At 44.9% G+C, this 19,275-nt stretch overlaps 4 protein-coding genes across 8 annotated transcripts; 3 read left to right on the top strand and 1 right to left on the bottom strand.

Annotated features, from left to right (window-relative positions):
* Positions 1-465: 465 nt before the first annotated feature.
* snai1a (snail family zinc finger 1a) lies at positions 466-3,901 on the bottom strand. The gene is made up of 3 exons (XM_068594576.1): positions 3,671-3,901; positions 2,644-3,165; positions 466-1,990 (listed from the first exon to the last, which is right to left on the bottom strand). Exons 1-3 carry the CDS (start codon positions 3,744-3,746, stop codon positions 1,806-1,808), a joined length of 783 nt encoding a protein of 260 aa, XP_068450677.1. The 5' UTR covers positions 3,747-3,901; the 3' UTR covers positions 466-1,805.
* A 2,022-nt stretch (positions 3,902-5,923) lies between these two features.
* Positions 5,924-8,313, top strand: LOC137796785 (tumor protein p53 inducible nuclear protein 2). Of its 2 annotated transcripts, none has more exons than XM_068594906.1 (4): positions 5,924-6,111; positions 6,927-7,106; positions 7,442-7,544; positions 7,687-8,313. In XM_068594906.1, the coding sequence occupies exons 2-4, from the start codon at positions 6,998-7,000 to the stop codon at positions 7,922-7,924; spliced, it is 450 nt and encodes a 149-aa protein (XP_068451007.1). In that variant the 5' UTR covers positions 5,924-6,111; positions 6,927-6,997; the 3' UTR covers positions 7,925-8,313. The 2 variants fall into 2 exon arrangements, with proteins under 2 accessions (XP_068451007.1, XP_068451006.1); XM_068594905.1 differs by having other exon boundaries at positions 6,924-7,106.
* Positions 8,314-8,522: 209 nt separating this feature from the next.
* Positions 8,523-12,668, top strand: LOC137796466 (glutathione hydrolase 7-like). 4 transcript variants are annotated; one of them, XR_011078590.1, is made up of 15 exons: positions 8,523-8,665; positions 8,881-9,065; positions 9,560-9,711; positions 9,797-9,914; positions 9,988-10,055; positions 10,143-10,216; positions 10,338-10,519; positions 10,632-10,719; positions 10,808-10,938; positions 11,038-11,126; positions 11,435-11,587; positions 11,693-11,810; positions 11,880-12,003; positions 12,112-12,211; positions 12,293-12,418. XR_011078590.1 is itself a non-coding variant. In XM_068594409.1 (15 exons), exons 1-15 carry the CDS (start codon positions 8,536-8,538, stop codon positions 12,436-12,438), a joined length of 1,800 nt encoding a protein of 599 aa, XP_068450510.1. In that variant the 5' UTR covers positions 8,523-8,535; the 3' UTR covers positions 12,439-12,668. The 4 variants fall into 4 exon arrangements, 3 of the variants coding, with proteins under 3 accessions (XP_068450510.1, XP_068450509.1, XP_068450508.1); XM_068594409.1 differs by having other exon boundaries at positions 9,797-9,842; positions 11,880-12,017; positions 12,293-12,668; XM_068594408.1 differs by having other exon boundaries at positions 11,880-12,017; positions 12,293-12,668.
* Positions 12,669-14,021: 1,353 nt separating this feature from the next.
* Positions 14,022-19,075, top strand: cyld2 (cylindromatosis (turban tumor syndrome) 2). The gene is given in 12 exon segments (XM_068593696.1): positions 14,022-14,462; positions 14,602-14,731; positions 15,173-15,408; positions 15,482-15,650; positions 16,139-16,271; positions 16,462-16,566; positions 16,818-17,069; positions 17,164-17,296; positions 17,397-17,505; positions 17,633-17,751; positions 17,839-18,043; positions 18,290-19,075. Coding segments are annotated over 12 exon segments (2,238 nt in total). The 3' UTR covers positions 18,496-19,075.
* Positions 19,076-19,275: the final 200 nt, after the last annotated feature.

The raw sequence follows: 19,275 nt of genomic DNA, 5'->3' as shown, positions 1-19,275 counted from the left end.
TCATGGGAATTCCACCGTTAGGCCATTTCGAGAGCCGCAGTGAGAACGTATGCACTTATTTAAAATATTGGGATTGATTTAAAACGGAAGTTGACTTTCACTAAAGTTCTCGTTTACCGGTACACGCACACACCCGCGTATCGAGCCGTGTTTGCACAGTGACAGCGAGAAGTAGATGGCAGGTGCAAACTGGAAGCAGGTGCAGTCGTTGTTCCCGTCCATCACAGTGTGCTCACCTGCACATCTGCACACCAGCTTCACAACAATAGTCAGTTCAACCTCCACACAGTGATCACAACTCTCCCAGTTTATGATCAAACAGACCTTTTATAACCAACGACCTTTTCCACATTGTATCACAGAAGAGATTGTACTGTGACAGTGTGGATTTTTTTATGCTTGTACATGTGACAGAGCAGGTTTTAATAAACATAAATTACTTTATTGAATGAAAATTTACCAGTTACAACATAAAAGAAATGGGAGTGAACAAACAAGCATAGTACAAAATTGAAACAACACATTTATCTGCACATTGCACTATAAACACTGCCATAAAATGTTTAGGAAAGTTAAAAATGTATCTTTGTACTGTCCATGGACAGGGTACTGATCTCATATTCGTTGACCATGTCTCCATGGTGTAAACCTTAAAAAATCTTTGGTCCCAGCCCTTGCATTTCAAACTGTTTGCCACTAATTTCTACTAATACTGCAATCAATGTTTATTTCAAATCCACAAATACTGAGGTAAAAAAGGCACATTTTTGGTTTCAAAAGTAATACAATTTCAAGGCACAAATTCATTAAAATATAAAATATGGCTTTGGCTGGTATTATTAACACTGTGGTAACTTTTAGTGCATGGCTTGCATTGAAATCCACGTTGCACGGTGCTGCAAAGTGAAGTTTCTTTGGAAACTAACAGACAGCATGGCTTTTCCTATCTCTGAAAATCATCAGATTAAAGAGATGGTTTGATGTAGACAAAATAGAGGCTTAAAATGATCCTGACTGGCAAAAAAAACAACTGATGCCATTCTTTCGTGATGACACGCTTCCTCTTTTTTCTTAAGCAAACCAAGGGCAGTGGAAGTCACCTGCTATCAGCCAGCAAGGTCATGGCTGTAGCACCTGTTAGCACCTCGTCTATCTACACCACCGTACCAGGGACAGCTGTGTGTGCATTTGCTTTTGTGTGCGTGTGTGTGTGTGTGCGTGTGTGTGTGTTTTGAGGCACGCTGAGAGATTTATTCCACCCACGCACCCCTACCTCTCAGCAGCTGTGTCTAGGCTATGATCCTGAGCTGGCCGGCACCAGGACGGAGACAGGAAAGAACACCTTTTACCCCAATGAGTTCACTACATATTTGGTCTTTGGAATGGGCACAATAGCAACAAAGGGCGTAGCTATCAAGAGAGTGTCGGCATTGCTCAGTTCTGATTCGGTCCGGCCTCAAGACCAACAGATTGAGAGGGAAAAAAATAAAAAATGGCTCCTCGGATTTTTTTTTCACAGAGCAAAGAAGCTAAACGGCTTGTAAAGTCAGATCCACGATACGACTCGATTCAATCCGGCACTCTAAAAGAAGGCCACTTCGTGCTCTTAGTGGCGCAACAGGTCGTCAACAGGCCAGCTGGGTGAGGCAGGAGGAGGGGGGCTGTAGACTTCCTCTCCGCGGCGACTAGCTCTCCACTGCCCTGGGCCCTGACTGGATACCCTCTGTCTCTCGCTCTCTCTCTCTCTCTCTCTCTCTCTCTCTCTCTCTCTTTCTCTCTCTCGTTGGCTCGCTCTGTGGGGTGTCTCACACCGCGGAGGAGCAGCACCCGGAGGAGCTGTGTTTCTGCAGCAGCGACATGCGGCTGAAGGTGCGAGAGCAGACGCCGCACTGGTACTTCTTAACCTCGGCATGGGTCTGCAGATGAGCCCGCAGGTTGGAGCGGTCAGCGAAGGCCCGGTTGCAGTGGGGGCAGGAGAATGGGCGCTCACCTGGACAGAGAAAAAGGGGGGGGGGGCACATGTTGTATCACTTGACTGGCACAACACTCTGCATCTCTGAGGTCACAAAGGCCTCTCACACCACACACACACACATTCTGAAGATAATGAAGAAGCACAGGCTGGAGGGGGTCGGAGCCTGACTGCGTTAGCATGATTCAATCAGAGCCAAATGAGATTATCACGCTAACAAGTTGCTGCAGGTACAAAGTGCTCAGTGATAGGACAGAGCCTTCAGGCATTCTTTAAACCTTTTGTCACCCTTGTGTCCCCAATCTGCGGTCTTCCCCAGCAGCTGTGATAAGATAATTAGCTGACGAGTCATTGTTACTGGGACATTAAACACAATGAGGGATCAATGAGTGCAGGGTCTACAGAGGGCTTCACGATGGGATAGTCTGTCTGCTGATCAAGTGTTGAGCTCATCAAACTGATTGTCATGGATATCTTTCTCCCTCACATCACAGCTCAACTCATGAAGACAATGTCAGCCGCTCAAATGTAGATTTACAGCTTTATAGCAACACCTAGGTTGCTTTCTTTGCTTGCAAATCAGCAACAAGGGAAAAAATTAGGTAGATGGTTGGGAGGAGGGGTGAGGGGCAATTGATGTGTTGTTGTTTTGTTGCAGACATTGGTCTTACCTGTGTGTGTGCGAATGTGGCCGCGCAGCAGCCATGGCCTGGAGAAAGCCTTTCCGCATGTGGTGCACACGCAGGGCAGGGTGTGGGAGCGGATGTGCATCTTCAGAGCCCCGAGGCTAGTGTACTCTTTGGGGCAGTGTTTGCAGAGGAAGGCTGGCCTGGCCGCTGTGACGGGGGCCTCCCTCTCCTCCTCTTCCTCCTCAGGGGGACTGATGTGAGGCATGACCCCGGTGCATTTCATCCGCTGGCGGGGGCCGTACGTGTGTACAGGTTCGGGGCTGGGGGGGTCGGAGGTGCGTCCCTCGTCCTCCTCTCCACAGCTGCTGGCGCTGCTGCTGAGGCTGGAGGGGGAGCTGAGGTCCAAGGGGCCCGGGGCGGCAGAGGGCTCTGTTTTGGAGGTGGGCAGATAGAGTGCAGGCAGGATGCTCAGGTCCCACACCAGACCTGTTGTGAAGCAGGTGGCAGTGGAGGTGTTGACCCCTGATGTGAGCTCAGCAAAAGGATACCTCTCCAATGACGTGTCTGAGAGAGAAGGGGGATGGTTTAAGCATACAGACAGTACACACAACAAGTTCAATGACATATAATGGGATTATAGATCAATAAAACAGAAATATTCACCATTTGAAATTTGTCTTATCAACTTTCATCAGCTACACATATACTGTCTGTCCAAGTTTAAGGGATTCATTCGTGTTTTTCTCAGCATTTACTGAGCGTAAAGCTGGAGCCATGGGGAGGTTTCATGGGCCGTTTCCTCCCACGTATTCACAAGGGCTTGTAACATGAATGAAGCTCTGTCTGGTTGCAGAAAGGGGGGAAAGTGCATCTAACGGGCCCCGACTTGTAGACGAACCAGACACCAAAAGCTGAACACTGTGATATATATAAAAAATGTAGGTACATTTAACGAAACAAAGTGCAGAACTACACTAGAGACAACATACGCTAGAGTTAGTGTTAACACTTAACGCTTTCAAAACGAACACAAAAAAGTATAATAATAACAAAAAGATTCACCACTCACCATTCTGACATTCCAGTTCACTGTAGTTTGGCTTTTGTTTCGCGAAGTACTGTTTGACCAAGAAAGATCGAGGCATTGTCCTTGTGAGAGTTAAATAACTGTGCGTAAAAGTATCCTGTGGTCCCGACGCACAGTTTCTACAAGAGTGGAAAAAAAAGAAAAAAGGAAAGCAAGTCTTGGTCCTCGGATCCACAGGGAAACAAAATATCTTCCTATAGTCCACAAGTTAGAGAGGACTTGAGCAGACAAGTGTGCGTGTGTGCGCGCGTGTATGTGTGTGTGTGTGTGTGTGTGTGCAGCGTTCATGCAGAATGACTAAATGCTGGCCTCTGTTCTGAAATACTCTGACACAGGCGGTAGGGGTGTGCTCACCCTGAGGGCCCTCCCCACCTCCCGTTTCACTGCTCAAGTGCGCAGTGTGAAGTCTACATGCTCGCGCACTCTACGACAACAAAAACACGCGCCTCATCGCGTTCACTCACGGGGATCCGTTCGGTGTTGACCGAAGTACCGAGTGGCTAATTGCCATGCTGACGCTGTGTAAATGATATTGTGCAGATATGTTGGAGACCCAGTAAACAGCTCCATTGCATACTTTTATTCGCGGGTTGAACACTGTATACAGCACCTAGTGTGCATACCGATGTATGGACTTCCTTCTGTTTTTAATGTGTGCTTCAAAACAGTTTCAAACTGCCACTGCAATCGAAGACAGGTCGAGAGTCCACCACATAGATAAACAAATAGACATTATTCATGTAAAAGCCTCGCGTATATGTCTTTCTATAACTTTGGTTCTCACTGTTTTCTTTCATCGGGGGGGATTCAGAGTCGCGGTCTCAACATTAAAAAACACTGAATGTGCACACTGTTTATTCTCAATTGTAGTTTTCGTAACATTGGTTTGATGACAATAATAATCAGTAAGTCACGGGGGGTAATTGTCAGACTTGCCACATGTTATCTTAGAAAATAGGCTTAAAAACCGTGATACACACGTTGTCTCAGCTGTCGAGCAAAGGTAGAGTAGCTGCACCGCCTCGTGGAAGAAACGGAGTGGTGTATCACGACCTAGTGGAGGCCAATGACCACCGGCTGGCGCTGTGACAGAGGCTCCCGATCAATCAGTGCGTCGATACAGGCAATCTCAAGATGGGTATCCAACATCGTGTGTGCGAGGTGAAAGATGTAGAACCACTTTGACTCTGTCTCACATGCCTTCTAGTTTGCGACTTTTCGAGACAGCTCCAGTAGAAGTTGTTGGGACGTCCCACAGAGCAGACTTTGTCCTCATCTTCACGGAAGCATTGCAATGTGGGCCGTTGAACTGCAATATCTGGTGGGAATGAATGGATTATCTCAATTGACTTTTATATAGTCAATTGAGATATTTCAGAAGGAATGGAAATCTCACAGCAACAATAACATATACATGGGATGCTTTGGCAGATGAAGAAGATTAATAAGACATTGCAGTAGGCATACATAAACACTGCCATGTGTTCTGCAAAGTACCCTACAGAGAGGCCATATATTCTAGCAGTGTGCATGCTAGAGGGAAAACAGCATTGTTCATGCTTTTTTCTATAAACAGTGTACATACAACATCAAACCCATTTTCAGCAGCACAATCCAAATTCAACAGAAGCCCTATCTATTTTAAGAAACAATACAGATCTGAAACAGCTACAAAGATCTTGGCACAAAGATAATTGTACAGTTATTGGTATCAGGTAGTGGCTTTGTAATATTCACAATGGCCGCACAATATACTGCTAGAAAATGAAGGCGGGTTTTGTTCTTTGTTTTTTTTCATGAAGTTTGTTTATTTTGTTTCTCCATACTTAAGGTTGGCCACCAGCCATGTAGCGGTTACTCTCACTACATTGAGCACACATCTAAAAGTAAATATTGTAAGACAACCTCAAAAATAGTTTGGGCTGACTTTTTTCTGTGACGTGTCTTTTGAGTGCCCATGCTGTTTAAAAAGCCATAAGACACTTTCACAGAGCATCACTCAGAAGTGCACAGGCCCGTCTGGCACCACGGCGTATCAAGTGAAGACAAAGGAAGTGGTCTCCATCGTTGAGTCTGAACTAACCAATAGAGGGAGACAAAGAGTCACCACAAGAGGTACAAAACAACGGTGGACATATATGAAATATGAAGGCGCAGTCCTTTACTACGAGTCAAATCTATGAGTCGTGGTCTCTGATTGGTGCGTTGCTCGCGTTGGGCGGGGCTACGGGGCCACGGGGCGGGTCCTCTGTTGTCCGTGATCGGTTGAAGATTTGAAACACAGAACAACCGTCTTCTCGGTGGGTTTTGTGATAGTTACGGGATTTAATTGGCAAACAATTAAGGGACCTGTGGACATATTTTTTTTTTTTGCAAACGGGACACGATGCTTTGCCACTGAAACTGGGAAACGCGCACGACAGGTGAGGACGACGCTGCAACTCATTCATATATTTACGACCGCATACGTTGGATAATCGACAACCCAATGACATTTAGTTGACATTGCACTTTTTGTTCGATTGTCTCAACATCACGTGACGTGTTCTGCAGACTGTCATCCCTGGTTGTCTAGTTGGGTTGCAGCCGTGGCGTCATATATTACTGCAGACCACTGACGACCCTGTGACCCAAAGACGGAAATCAAAGTCCAAACACGCCGTTTCCACCTTAGTCAGTGAGTGAGACGTGTTTGATTCACCAGAGACTGGATCCCTGCAGCTGCACTAGTGTTTATAATCCCAGGTTTTCATCCCGTTATGGCTGGGGTGTGTAGGTTACCTCAGTGGGTGACAGGGAGTAGAACAACAACACAATAGCAACGTTACATCATACATTTGGCGCTGCACTGCAGAAATGAAATGTACATTAATAGTTAACTGCAACTGCTGCTCAGCCCACTGAAAAGTGCAGACCGGCCAGGCTTAGTTTGCACTGACAAGATGTTTGGTAAAAGGAGCCCCTCCCCCATATACCCAGAGCCAGATGGACCCCTAACAATGATGTGCTGGGGGGAGTGGGCACTATTATTCAAACCAATGTATCAAAAGAAATATCATTGGACAGCATTGGTCTGCTGACCCAGATTAGCTTGAGTTTTGAAATAATGGAGGACGGGTCTCTTTGCATCACTCCCAAACAGTCACAGGGGGATCAGCATGTCTCAAGGTAGCAATGGTGCAGTGTTCAAATGCACATACGACTCTGTGAGCAGTGCCTTTTTCCTTTTCTTTAGCAGATAAAGACTCTTTCTGCTGAACAAAGAAGGGAAGGAAAATCTCATCAACAGCACGAAGAGAGAAAATAGCAATGTTCAAATCGATCACCCGTCTGCTTTTTGGGGGAGCGGAGGAGACCCCTGGAGATGTCAAGTCTGCTGAAGTGGTGGAAGAAGGCTGGCTTGTTGTGAGTCATCAAGGTCAGTCATTCTGAAGAGATATCATGTAAAAATATAAAATGTGCTTATTCATGACAAAGAGCATGCCTGCAGTGGTTAAATTAGTTATTACAACAATAGCCATGATTTATTGATGTCCATGAATCATAACCTGCCTCATATGCAGAATCGTTCCACACAAGGTGCTGTGCAACAAACTGCTAAATAATAATGTCATGATCGACTATTTGATGAGGCCTTTTTAAAGCTAATAATACCAAACAAAAAAGATAGTTCCTTATATTAATATCTATCGTCAGAAGATTTTTTTTCTTCAATATTTCACCTGTTATTTGTTTTGGTTGTGGTTTCCACAGAGGCCGACTCGGCAGAAAACCAGGAGGCAGAGCGGACTGACACCCAGTCATCGAACTCTGGTCTTCAAGGAGCCACCGTGGCAAACATGGAAAGTGACATCAGGTGAGAGAGCACGAGAATCCTTTCAGGAAAGCATTACCATGTTATATTTGAGTCAGGGATCATATACATAACTTAACACTTTATTCCAATTCCTGTAATAGTCATATTGATAGATTCACATATTGCTTCTGTTTCCCTGCAGTGTTTCAGGTCCAGAGCCCACAGTTCAAAGCAGCAGTCGAGCCATCCTAGGCTCTGTTTCTCAGACTCAAGCTGTGCTAGAAGTGACACAGTTGACCTGCGCCCAGAAGGCTAAGGCCTGGGCGGACCCGCACCACATGTCTCGTAACGCCATTCAGCGCCAGAACCGCGTTCGCCAAGGAGTCCAGCACCAATCCTTCCACCTCCAACAGCCGGGACATCGTAACCTCAGCCACTGAGGCTCTGGCTGTAAAACTGCAAATGTTAAGCGTGAAATAATTCAAGACGCATTGTCCTTCACACTCCAATACACACACATATACACACATACACACACACATTTGTGTCTTGTGCAGATTTGAGTTATACATCTGATCTAGATGTAACCCATCACAACAACATAACAGGCAGCTACTTTACTTGTACTGTATAGGGATGTTGAAACGAAGATGTCCGCCTCATGAAATGAGGTCTACTATGTTTTCAAATTTGTGTGCATGTGGACAAGTGCAGTCTTTTCAAAATGTACTGTTCTTTGCATATCCACGTGCATTTTTATGTTGCTTTATGTAACTGGTTTAAACCGTTTATTTTTAAAATATGGCAATAAAAATGATGACTTTGCAAATTGTGTTTTTTTTTTTGAGTAAAATTAAAATGTCCAGATGACACGGGAACTGCTCACAATTTGACAGAAGCAAATTGTGAGCGAGAGATCTCATTGGCTGGCAGCTAATTGCACCTGCTGTGTTCGATCACATGGTTCATGTTGCAGCTGCTGGACTTTTTACAATTAGGAGGCCCGAGAAGAATCGCGTTGTTGGACTGACTCCATCTGTGCGTGAGTACAATGAGGATGGAGTTGTCTCCTGAAACACAACTCAACAAGCAGTTCTCGTTCAGTTACAGCAGTTTTAATGGTTCTTCTCATTTGCCGGACGGCTCAAGTGACTTCACCTGCGACCTGATTAAAAACCATGGTGAGAGGACACAAGACCGCATGAATGGGTTACAATCCTCTCTCTCAGCTCACAATGCTTTATTACTTACCAGCTGATTTACATATTTACAATCGGGTGTAAATCAAGTGGGCTGGATTTTGAGGCCTCGGGCTGAAATGATTGAATGACTTGCGAACGCAAGAGATTTCCACTGTTGTAAAAGTTTGAATATTGTTTTGTTGCTGCTGCCGCAGACCTCAGCCATCTCAAGGACATCCCTCTGAAACAACTGGCCTCTGGTAGCCAGTCCGACCTCAAGGAGACGGACGAGGGCTGCTCCTGTCAGGACTCGGTCATCCACATCTACACTGCTTCGATCACCTTTGCCATTGGAGTCACCATTGCTTTGATCCTGCACATTTACCTGGGTGTAAGCTTGGTATGTACTGTAAATAGTTTTAAATTATATTAAGAAGGATGATTCATTTTCATTATTTTAGCCGATTGTTCTCAATAAATATAAAAGTATTTATTTGGAAGGAGTATATGTTGTTTTTCAAAACCAGCAAAAATCATACATAAATAAAATTAATGATAAACAATAAAAGTACGAGGTTGCTTGAAAGATAACGGGGCTCAGTTGACTCAACTAAAATCGTAAGTATGATTTAACCTAGCTGACCTGTCATAACCACAATGGGTGTTCCCGGGAAATGTGGCTCCCCACACATTCAGCTTGGCATCTTTTATGTTTTTGAAATTGTATTCTTTATTTAACAATTGCACATGTACAATTTCGTAATGTGTCAATAAGATAGGGCAACAATACATGGGGTGCAGAACGAGGGCCATTCGCTTGCAGCTGTCCTGGCACGTGACTGATGCTCGCCACACGCTTGCCACTGCCAGTAATCACACTCGCTGTCTCTCCAGGTGTTTCTGAAAGGTGTTGTGGGTTCTGATCACGAGCGCTGCACTTCTCTCGGCCAGACGGTCCTTCGCGATCGCGGATCCAGTGTGGATGCAGCCATCGCTGCCGCCCTGTGTTTGGGTGTTGTGCATCCACACCTGTCAGGCGTTGGTGGGTATGTGACTTATTTGCTGCTATGCGCTCAGCGTGCGATGTACACAGACGTGTCTGGACGTGTCTGGCTCATTCTCTTTTTGCAGAGGTGGGGTGATGCTGGTTCATGACATCCATCGGAATGAAACCAGGGTGATTAATTTTCAGGGAACTGCACCTAAAGCACTTACAGAGGAGAAGCTGCAAAATGTTTCTGAACTAAAGGTAAAAAAAAAGGGGGAGGCTATCATTAATCACTTTATTATTTGACATGTATAATTTTAATGAATCCTTTCAGGCAGGTCTTAAAGTGGGCGTGCCAGGTCTGCTCAGAGGTTTACACCATGCTCACAGTCTGTATGGGAGGTGAGAGTAAGACAAATCTTGTCTAGTTCCTTTTTAAAAACAAATTCTCTATCCTTAAATAAAAAATCTCCACACAATGTACTGCAGTCTGTCATGGGAGGACGTGGTCACCAGAGCTGCAGCTGTTGCCAATGACGGGTTCAATGTGTCTTTAAGTCTTGGTGAGTCAAAACCATCCCTCTTCGCATTTTCTTACTCAACCACATTATTTGCAATATGACACGATGGTGTGTCCAGAGGAACGATGATACCAGGCTGTGACTCATTCGTGTCATTCTACAGCTGAGGCCATATCCAAGGTAAAAGGTGAGCCGCTGTCGCAGCGCTTCAGGGACATGTTCCTGCCAGGCGATCAAGCTCTGCTTCCCGGGTCGTTTTTGAGGATGTCCAATCTGGCCGGAGTCCTCGAGGCCGGTTTGTCAAACTTTTATGATGGGAACTTCTCACGAGAGATGGAGGATGAGGTGAATAACAGCGAGACATGCGATGGGTTCCTTTCTCGTGGGTGAAATTTGCTTTCAATCTTTAGCGACTGCACTTATTCCAATGTCGGTGATGCTGTGTTTTCATCCAAAGGTGCGAACAAACGGAGGTGTCCTGAGCAGAGACGACATCAGTAACTACAGTGTACAAGTAGAGCAGCCGGTGGAAGGCCTGTACAATGGTCAGGACCAAGCTTACCTCAACAACAGACTGCATTGTATGCATTATTGGTACCTCCATCTATATTTAGTTAATCTCATCTTTTTTAGAATTTATTATCCAAGTTCCTCCTCCTCCCTCTGCTGGTGCGGCATTGATATTAGCGCTCAACCTTTTGGAGGGCCTCCAGCTGAATAAGAACAATAACACCAAAAATCAAACGCACCACTGGATTGCCGAGGTACTGGAATGCAAAGCTTACATATCTTAATGTTGACATTACGGGCTGGCTGAAATGGTAGATCTCCCACATAGGAATTGTTTATTTCTCCCTATTAAGGCTCTGAAAGGGGCTTTGGCTATAGCCAGTGGTTTGGGTGACCCCTCGTATAACTCTTCCGTAATTGAGCTGCTCTCGGACATGCTGAGGTAAGCTACACTTGTGTCACACTTGCAAATAAAGATTATTTACATTATTGATTAGTCAGACTTTCTTCAAAAAGGACAATTCCAGTTGTATCGAGAGCCAAAGGGACATTCCAAATGTCTTTTTTTAAATATGTTTATTCAATTAAGAGCAAAAAACCCAAAGGTACTCAAATTTAGCATCACATTATTTCTCTGGAACAGCGTTAAAATGACTGAAATTGATAAATACAATTAGCTTTCTGTAGATGGACTGTCATATCTAACCAATCCGTACGTCAGGTTTAACGTTCACTCTGCTTTTTCCAAAGTTTGAGTCAAGCTGAAGTATTTCACCAGTGGGTCACTTCCTCCCATTCCTCTCCCCCCGAGTACTCCTCCGATGGCCACTCCCTGCGGCCAGCGCTGATGGCTGGACAAGTAGTAGTCATGGGGCCGGATGAACTCATAGTGTCGATTGCGAGGTGACGGTGTGAGGCTGCTATTCTACAGGATATGTGTGGTATGCGCTGCTAGGCTCACTGACGTTTTTTTTTAATCTTATCTTTTTTTTGCATCCATAATCTCAGTTCCTTGAGCACGCCATTCGGGAGCAGAATCATAACTGGCTCGGGCGTCATTCTCAACAGCCTCGTCCTTGACTTCTCCTGGCCAAACAAAACCCCGGGGCAACGCTTAACTAATCAGGTAGAAATCTCACCATCTACAGAGCATTTTTCTTTCTGGTGTGGCTCACCGTTTTCCCATTTGCTACAGAACAACAGAGTCCAGCCAGGAAAGAGGCCCCAAACATCTCTTATGCCCACAATAGTGTTGCCAGCATGGCGTAAATGTGGGATTCACATGGCGCTAAGCAGTTCAGGTGGACAACAGAGTTTGAGTGAGAGCACCCAGGTTTGACCACTTTACATCATAAAGGTTTGGATTCTGATTCACTGGATTCATTGAATAAAAACATTTTCAATTTTGACTTTTCGTGTGCTTTTAGGTGTTGATTAGTGCACTGTCTTTCCACAAAGACAAAAATGAAAGCCTCTCCCTAAGAAGACTCCACCCTGACGATCAGCCAAATGGACATCTTGTTGACCGTAGGTTGATCTTTGCCTTTCGTGACATCACTTTTTTTTTCCTATTAGTAATTTTATACTTTTCTAACTCCCCCTCATCAGCTGAGCTTCCAGAAGAGAGACTGCCGCTTGAACGCGTAGTCACGAGAGTGAGGACAAACTCTGTTGTCCAGGGGATCCTGAGGAACAAAGATACAATTACTGCAATAACACCTCAATTATCTGATAGTTCATTACAGTTCTTGTGAAGTTTTATTGTGAAAGATCCCCCTGGAGCATATTATGTGTGGTAGTTATTTGTATAAGCTACTGTTAAACTGCATGATGTAAGTTTTGGTTGTTGTTCCCCAGTGTTTGATACACTCGTGTTATTGTGATCACCAGCCAGCAGAGGGCAGTCATCCAACATGTACTTTCTATTGAAGAGGGCAAATGTGTCTTTCCAAAAGACACGTCTTAAAAAATGATTAAAGGAATAACGAGCCCCAAACTGATATGTTGTGATGAACAGGCTGCGGTTTTATGCAGGTAGAGGACACATGATGGCTGTTATGCAGAACTGATGTGCCTTCAAGATACTGTCTGTCATGCATACCAGTTGTGTTAGAGGGTAGGTTACGTATGTCACATGTGTTAAGCCTGCATGCGGACAAACACGTCACTCAAAACGTTGCATCCAAATAATAGTCCTAATATCTGCCAACACTGTTCATTTGCAGTACTTAAGACTAACTTAATATTCTAGCGCATCAATACACTTTGTTTGTGGTTTAACATGAAAACGAAGACTTTAAGAGTTCATTCTGAAATTAGCTGTTTTTTTAGGCTCATGTCAAATAATAAACAGGTGCAGTTTGTAAGAAAGCAGAAGACGAGAGTCAGAGGTCATGAGATGAATCTCAAAATGTGTCACGACATAGTAAATGCAGCTTGCACTGGCAACAGCAGTAATATCCGTTCTGTCTCACTACATCAATCCTACAACGTAAATTAAATTAACTGTTATATGCATTTCCCTTTTTTAGGTTCCTCTGAGCCGCTTGAGCTGCGCACACGTTTGAGTTTACTGCAGTATACCTGCGCAATAATTATATGAGCGGGCAGTGAGAGTAGCAGCCGAACATAAAACGCTCATAACAAATACCATCCATTATCTCTCGCTTCTCGTTACGAGGATTTTAGGGCAGAGAAGTCTGGAGCTGCCAAGTGGGCGTTGCCGGTCAGACGCAGGTCAGTATTTAAGTCGTTCACCTGCTCGTTACGAGGCAGAGGAAGAGGAAGGCTGTGACGTCCCAGCTGCTTTCGTTGGCAATTAACTCTGGTGGCAACAAGTGACGGAACCAGTCGCGGAGTAATTGCCCCTTCGACCAAAAAAACAACCCGTAAGTGAGCCAGCAGGTTTCTGTTTTTCAAAAGGATAAACTGACTCCTATGAAAGTGACTGATTACAAATGTGCTCACGTAAAAGGTTGCAGACTTTGGTTAGTTTGTTAACTTGAATGTGTCGCTTATCTCAGTTTCCGAGCTCGCGCTATTTAAGGGACGTGTAAATATCGGTAATTATGTAACAGTATTAACAATTGGAGGCTAACAAGTGAATAGACTAATATAGGCTTCATGCGATTTTTGTCTCTATTGTCCATGACACTGTGTGTACAGTTAACATGGAATTATACTTGTAGTTCGTGTGTACTTAAGTGTCTCCCCCACTTTTGTAGCCGTTCTTAATTTCCCATAATACTTGTTGTACTACTACTAATGCAGTACACTGCTGTTGTATTCCCGCAGTTGAACCGCGTCTCCGAGCCCCGGTGTCCGTACCAGCGGAAGCATGGAGCCCAGCGCCGGGGGGAGGGAGAAGTTTTTCATCGTGATCCACGGCAAGTCGAGGAAAGGCTTCTGCCGAGGGTGCGTGGGCCGCGTGGAGGCGGAGGTGAGGCCCGGGGAGCTGACGGGGCTGCTGTACAGCGGCGGCGGCGCCGGGAGCCCCAAGAGCGGAGGCACCGTGAGGCGCGAGGACACCTACCCGCTGACGCGCCACCAGGCGCAGCTGCTGCTCTTCGTCTCCCCGGCGTCCAAGCGCCTGGAGCTGCTGTGCAACCCGCAGCTGTTCGCGGCCGTCTGCGAGCTGTCTCAGGACGACCTGGTGGTGGTGAAGCACAATAAGGGCCACTTGCCCGCGCTGGTGAAGAACCTGATGCAAATTGGGCGGAAGGAGGACAAAGACGACAAAGACGACCTGCACTTGCTGGGCTTTGAAGTGGAGCTTGTGGTGGGTGAAGTATGAAGGACCCAAATAGTGGATTCAGTGGGAGAGCAGAGAACTGCCACATTTACGATCACACAAGAGTGTTTATCTGTTCCGTAGATAAGAGAGTTGAGTGTCTGTTTTCCTTCGGTCTTTCCTCCAGGACAGTGATCCCAGTCTGTCATCCAAGAAGTCGGCTCCTCTGCCCCTGTTCAGTGCGGCCGACATCGTCCAGGTGGTTCCGTCTTACTCCGTTCCCCGTGGTCTGCAATGGAAAGATGGCCAATATGGGGGTAAGTTTAAAAGGAGTCAGGGAAGCTGGGACTTTTTAAAGTCAGCGTGTGCCACTCCTTGCCACAAGATACTTGGTGGTTGTGTCCTCGTCATTATTGAACTAAATCCCTTAAAGGTTCGCGGACTGTATTAAGCCCTTTTCTTGTTTAAAACAAAATTTAAGAAAATAAAGAAAAAAAACCCCGCTCTAATAAGATAATTACATCTTGTTATAATTAAAATATTTCATACAGCATGCAAGAGCAGCTGTCCCAGTGCACAACTGGAATAACTGGTCCTGTTGCTGTGATATGTGAAACTGCAGATTCATCACATGGTCTGGCGTTTTTGGCACATTGTGAGCTGAGCTGTCTACATACCTCGTAGACCTGTGATGTGTCAGGCTGATGAGGCAACTTGTCTTATGACTTCTAACCATCGGCTTCTATACTTCTCCACAGGCCTAAACAGAAAAGAGGTGACGCGCATCAATTCCATGCCGAATATAGAATCTCATGCACGCAAAGTCAGAGCGAATCATAGAAAGCAGAGCCAACGTTCAAGCACATCTCATGTGTCTTTGGAGGTGGGCTCCATGGTGGAAGTGGTGTCCAACTCGGGGGTCACAGTGTATGGGGTCGTCCAGTGGTTGGGGGTCCCAGAAGGGAAGACTGGTAAATGGGCTGGGATTGAATTGGTGAGTGACTCAAACATTTTTGCGTTTTCTCTCAGCTTTAGGCCTCTTCCTGATGTGGTTCTCATTGTTTTAGGAGTATGAGGTGAACGGCTGCTCAGATGGGAGGCATGGAGGCAAGAGATATTTCACCTGCAAAGTGGGCAGGGCGTTGTTTGTTCCTGTCACTAAGTGCAAGCCTGATGGCAGGTTCGTCTGCACGCCTACAGCAACGGAGAACGTCAACTCCGCCGACACACCTCTAGGTTGGACATTGTTCAAAATGTTCTCCACTGAATTGTGGTTGAATCAGCAGTACACAATTGACAAACTATTAACTTTTGATCGAGGAGCCAGTATTGTGTACAGTTGGTTCAAAAGCTTTAGGGATGGGTGTTTTTCATTCCTCTCAAGACATGTCATTCATGATGCACACATCCTCACAGATTCAGCGTTGTAGCGTCATACTCAGGTTGAACATCCGTTTGAAAGTCTAACTTCTGTTCCTCATTGTCTGAAGAGAAATTAAGTCCTGAAACAATGCAGTGTTTGTGGATGTGTTTTTATCAGGCAACTTCTGTTTTTGGAAGAGCAGGTTGATCAGTATTCACAAAGACAAAGTGTGATTGTAAGCCGGATGAGACGCTGCTGCTGAATACCACATTTCTACCTTCAGCTACGAGTAAAATGCTGAGGTCTGTGCCAAAACTGCCATTTTCAGATCTGTTTTTGTATGTTTGCTCGCCGTTTTCAGTTCCTCCGTTTGAGGAGTCAGATGAAGATACGCCTCCTATACCTGAATCCAAAGCCTTGTCTTTGTTAGTGGGACGAATGAAAGGGATTCAGGGTCACATCAACTCCTGTTACCTTGATGCCACACTCTTCAGGTAAGACTAGTTCAGGGGCATTTGCTCCTTAAGGAGCACATCGGCGCAAACTCTACTCCGATTTTAATTTAGTCTCATTATCTCAAGTTATTTTTATTATGAGATCGTCATGTACAACTTGCATGAGCACGGAGAACTGTGTTCAGATAAGTGCGGAGTTGACAAAACAATGTGTTTTTTCTGCCTTCAGTCTGTTCGGCTCATCTGTGACCCTGGATAATATCTGCAGAAGACCTGCTGACACGGAGAAACCCGTCACCTGCACTCTAAGAAAAATAGTCAATCGTTTGCGCAGGTATGCACGCTGTGTTCAAGACGTTGTTGCTCTGAAGCCTTGCATTATCACTGAGTCTGCAAAACAAGGAAAATATTTACATTTTACATAATCTCAATGGTAAACAAGTACTCTGTGTCGTAATGATACTTAATTCATTGGCAAACACAAGAATCCATGTGCTTAAAGCTTTTTGAAACGCACTGAAGGGTGTGTCTTTGTGTGTGCTCCTGATTGTATTTGCTTACTGATGGATAATGTACTTGTTGCAGACAAGGGTTTGTGCCTGCAGAGAGTGTGATGAATTTCCGCAAACAGCTTGGCTGCGACACTTTCCGAACAGAGGAGAAGGGTACACACTCATATCTTGCGGCGTGCATTGTTAGATGTATTCCAATAATTGGTCATAAGTCATTACGACATAACTTAACAGTAATGTAACTCTGCTTCACTCCAGACCCTGAGGAGTTCATCACGGTCCTTTTTCAGGAAGTACTTTGCCTGGAGCCGCTGCTCAAGCTCAGGTAGGATCTGAAGCCAACCAGTATTAAAGATCCCATGTGACTGTGTAAAGTTGCTAAAATAACTTCTTTCCTTTTTTAAAATTTTTTTTTTTAGATCGGGACAAGAAACATGTCAAGGTGCCTACACCTTCCAGATCTTTCTAGAAAAAGAACAGATGGGCCCGGTGCCCACCGTCCAACAGCTGCTGGACACATCGTGCCTCCCCGGTGACCTCAAGTTTGAAGAGGTGAGCGTTTGCTCCTGTTAAAAGGAAAAGGAGCCTTAAGTGGTTTATCTAGCTTTCTTTCTGGATTGTACTGTAACCGCCTTTACTGTTTGTCCCTCAGACGCCGTCCTGTCTAGTGGTTCAGATGCCGAGGTTTGGAAACAAGTATAAGATGTTTCCTCACATAATTCCCTCCACTGAGCTTGACGTCACAGATCTCCTATACAACTGTGAGAAACAGACCTAGTCTGCATTGATTTTTAAATAATGTAGCATGTGAAGGGATTTAAAAAAAAATGTTTAAGTGTATTTTGAGCAGCTTAAATATGCTTACAGATCATTTACTTTTCCCAACAGCTCCGAGGGAATGCTTCGTCTGTGGGCATCTGGCAGAGTATGAGTGTCTTCAGTGTCTACCAGATCGCAAACTGCAGCCAGGGAGAATAAAACAGTACTGCTCTACCTGCAACGCACAGGTATTGGCAGATCGCCATTTTAGATGTCCAATATCTCGTTGGCCGAAGTTGGAAGCGGGTTAAAGTCACTAGTTATTTTTCTTTCAGGTGCACACCCACCCCTCACGACAGGGTCACTCCACCAAAGCTCTAGTGGTACCAGCAGATGCAGCCTCTGATTCTCCTGTGCGCAGGCACACAATGCAGCTGTTTGCTGTGCTCTGCATTCAAACCAGCCACTATGTGTCCTTTGTCAAATTTGGCCCTGATCCTCACTCCTGGCTTTTCTATGACAGCATGGCAGACAGATGCGGTAAGATAGATTTCAACTTGTTTTATTTGTTCATTTTGGCATTGTAGAATTAACAAATCATTTTATTCTGATGTTTGTGCAAACTCTGCCTTGTTTCATTTTTCACTATGAAGTGGTTACCCGTGACTGCCTTATTTTCTGATAAGGCAGCTCCGACAGTGTTGGAGAACGCCACTCTCTGGCGTCTATGACTGGTCTTTATCACTTCTTGAGCTGATCTAATCTTAAGGCTGCTCGTTCTGACAGGTGACGATCAACGTGGCTACAGCATTCCTGTGATCCGGGCTTGTCCGGAGTTGGGTGACTTCCTCTCCCAGCCGGAGGAGGAGCTGGCTTGTTCTAACCCCTCCCAGGCTTCTGAGCTGGTGTGCAGGCTGCTGTGTGACTCTTACATGTTTTTGTACCAAAAACCAGCCACTCCTCTTTCAAAGCCAAACCAGCAGGAGTCCTAGACGCTTGTGAGTTCGAGGACATGGCGTTCCAATAACGTTGCCTTAATAACCTTGCATCTATGCATAATCAACTGGATTGTGTGTTTTGTTATTACATACGAATGGAAACGGAAGATTCTAACATCATGGAGGAAAAAAATATTGAAGAGAAATTATGAATGATGATGGTTAATGTTGATGTAGATATGTAAGGAGAGAGGCTGTCAGTCAGTGCTGAGGCTAACTCCCACCCAGCACAACACTGCTCTCCAAAAAGAAACAGTTATGCACTTTTAAATTGAAAAACATTAAATAAAATAAGAAACAATTATTTTGACTAATTTAACTCTGTACCCCCATATTTTTAATATGTTAAATCCATCTATTATCCAAACCCACGCCGTCCTCATTAGGGTCACGGGCGCTGGAGCCGATCCCAGCTGTCGAGGGGCAAAGGCATGGTACACCCTGGACAAGTCGTCAGTCCAGGAGATTCTCCTCGGAGACAAGGCATATCTTGCTGCCCGATATGTATCAACATGCCAAAGCCTGAGGGACAGTGAATGACCTCGACATGCATACTTGTTTGTTCAAATGTAATTCTAACACTGTAAATATATCATTATTATGCAACAATCACATTGTCTTTTTTAAATAATGTATTTTTAATTTTGATGCTTTGGAAATATATATATATATATATATATATATATATATATATATATATATATATATATATATATATATATATATATATTACTTTAATGGCAATGAAGCCACATTGACTCAGCAATGCCTTCT

Source organism: Clinocottus analis, unplaced genomic scaffold, assembly GCF_023055335.1.
Source record: "Clinocottus analis isolate CAN_PGR_092001 unplaced genomic scaffold, fCliAna1.0.p SCAF_3, whole genome shotgun sequence".
NCBI lineage: Eukaryota > Metazoa > Chordata > Actinopteri > Perciformes > Cottidae > Clinocottus > Clinocottus analis.
The sequence above is the reverse complement of the archived record's forward strand: the minus strand, read 5'-3'. Positions and strand labels throughout refer to the sequence as shown.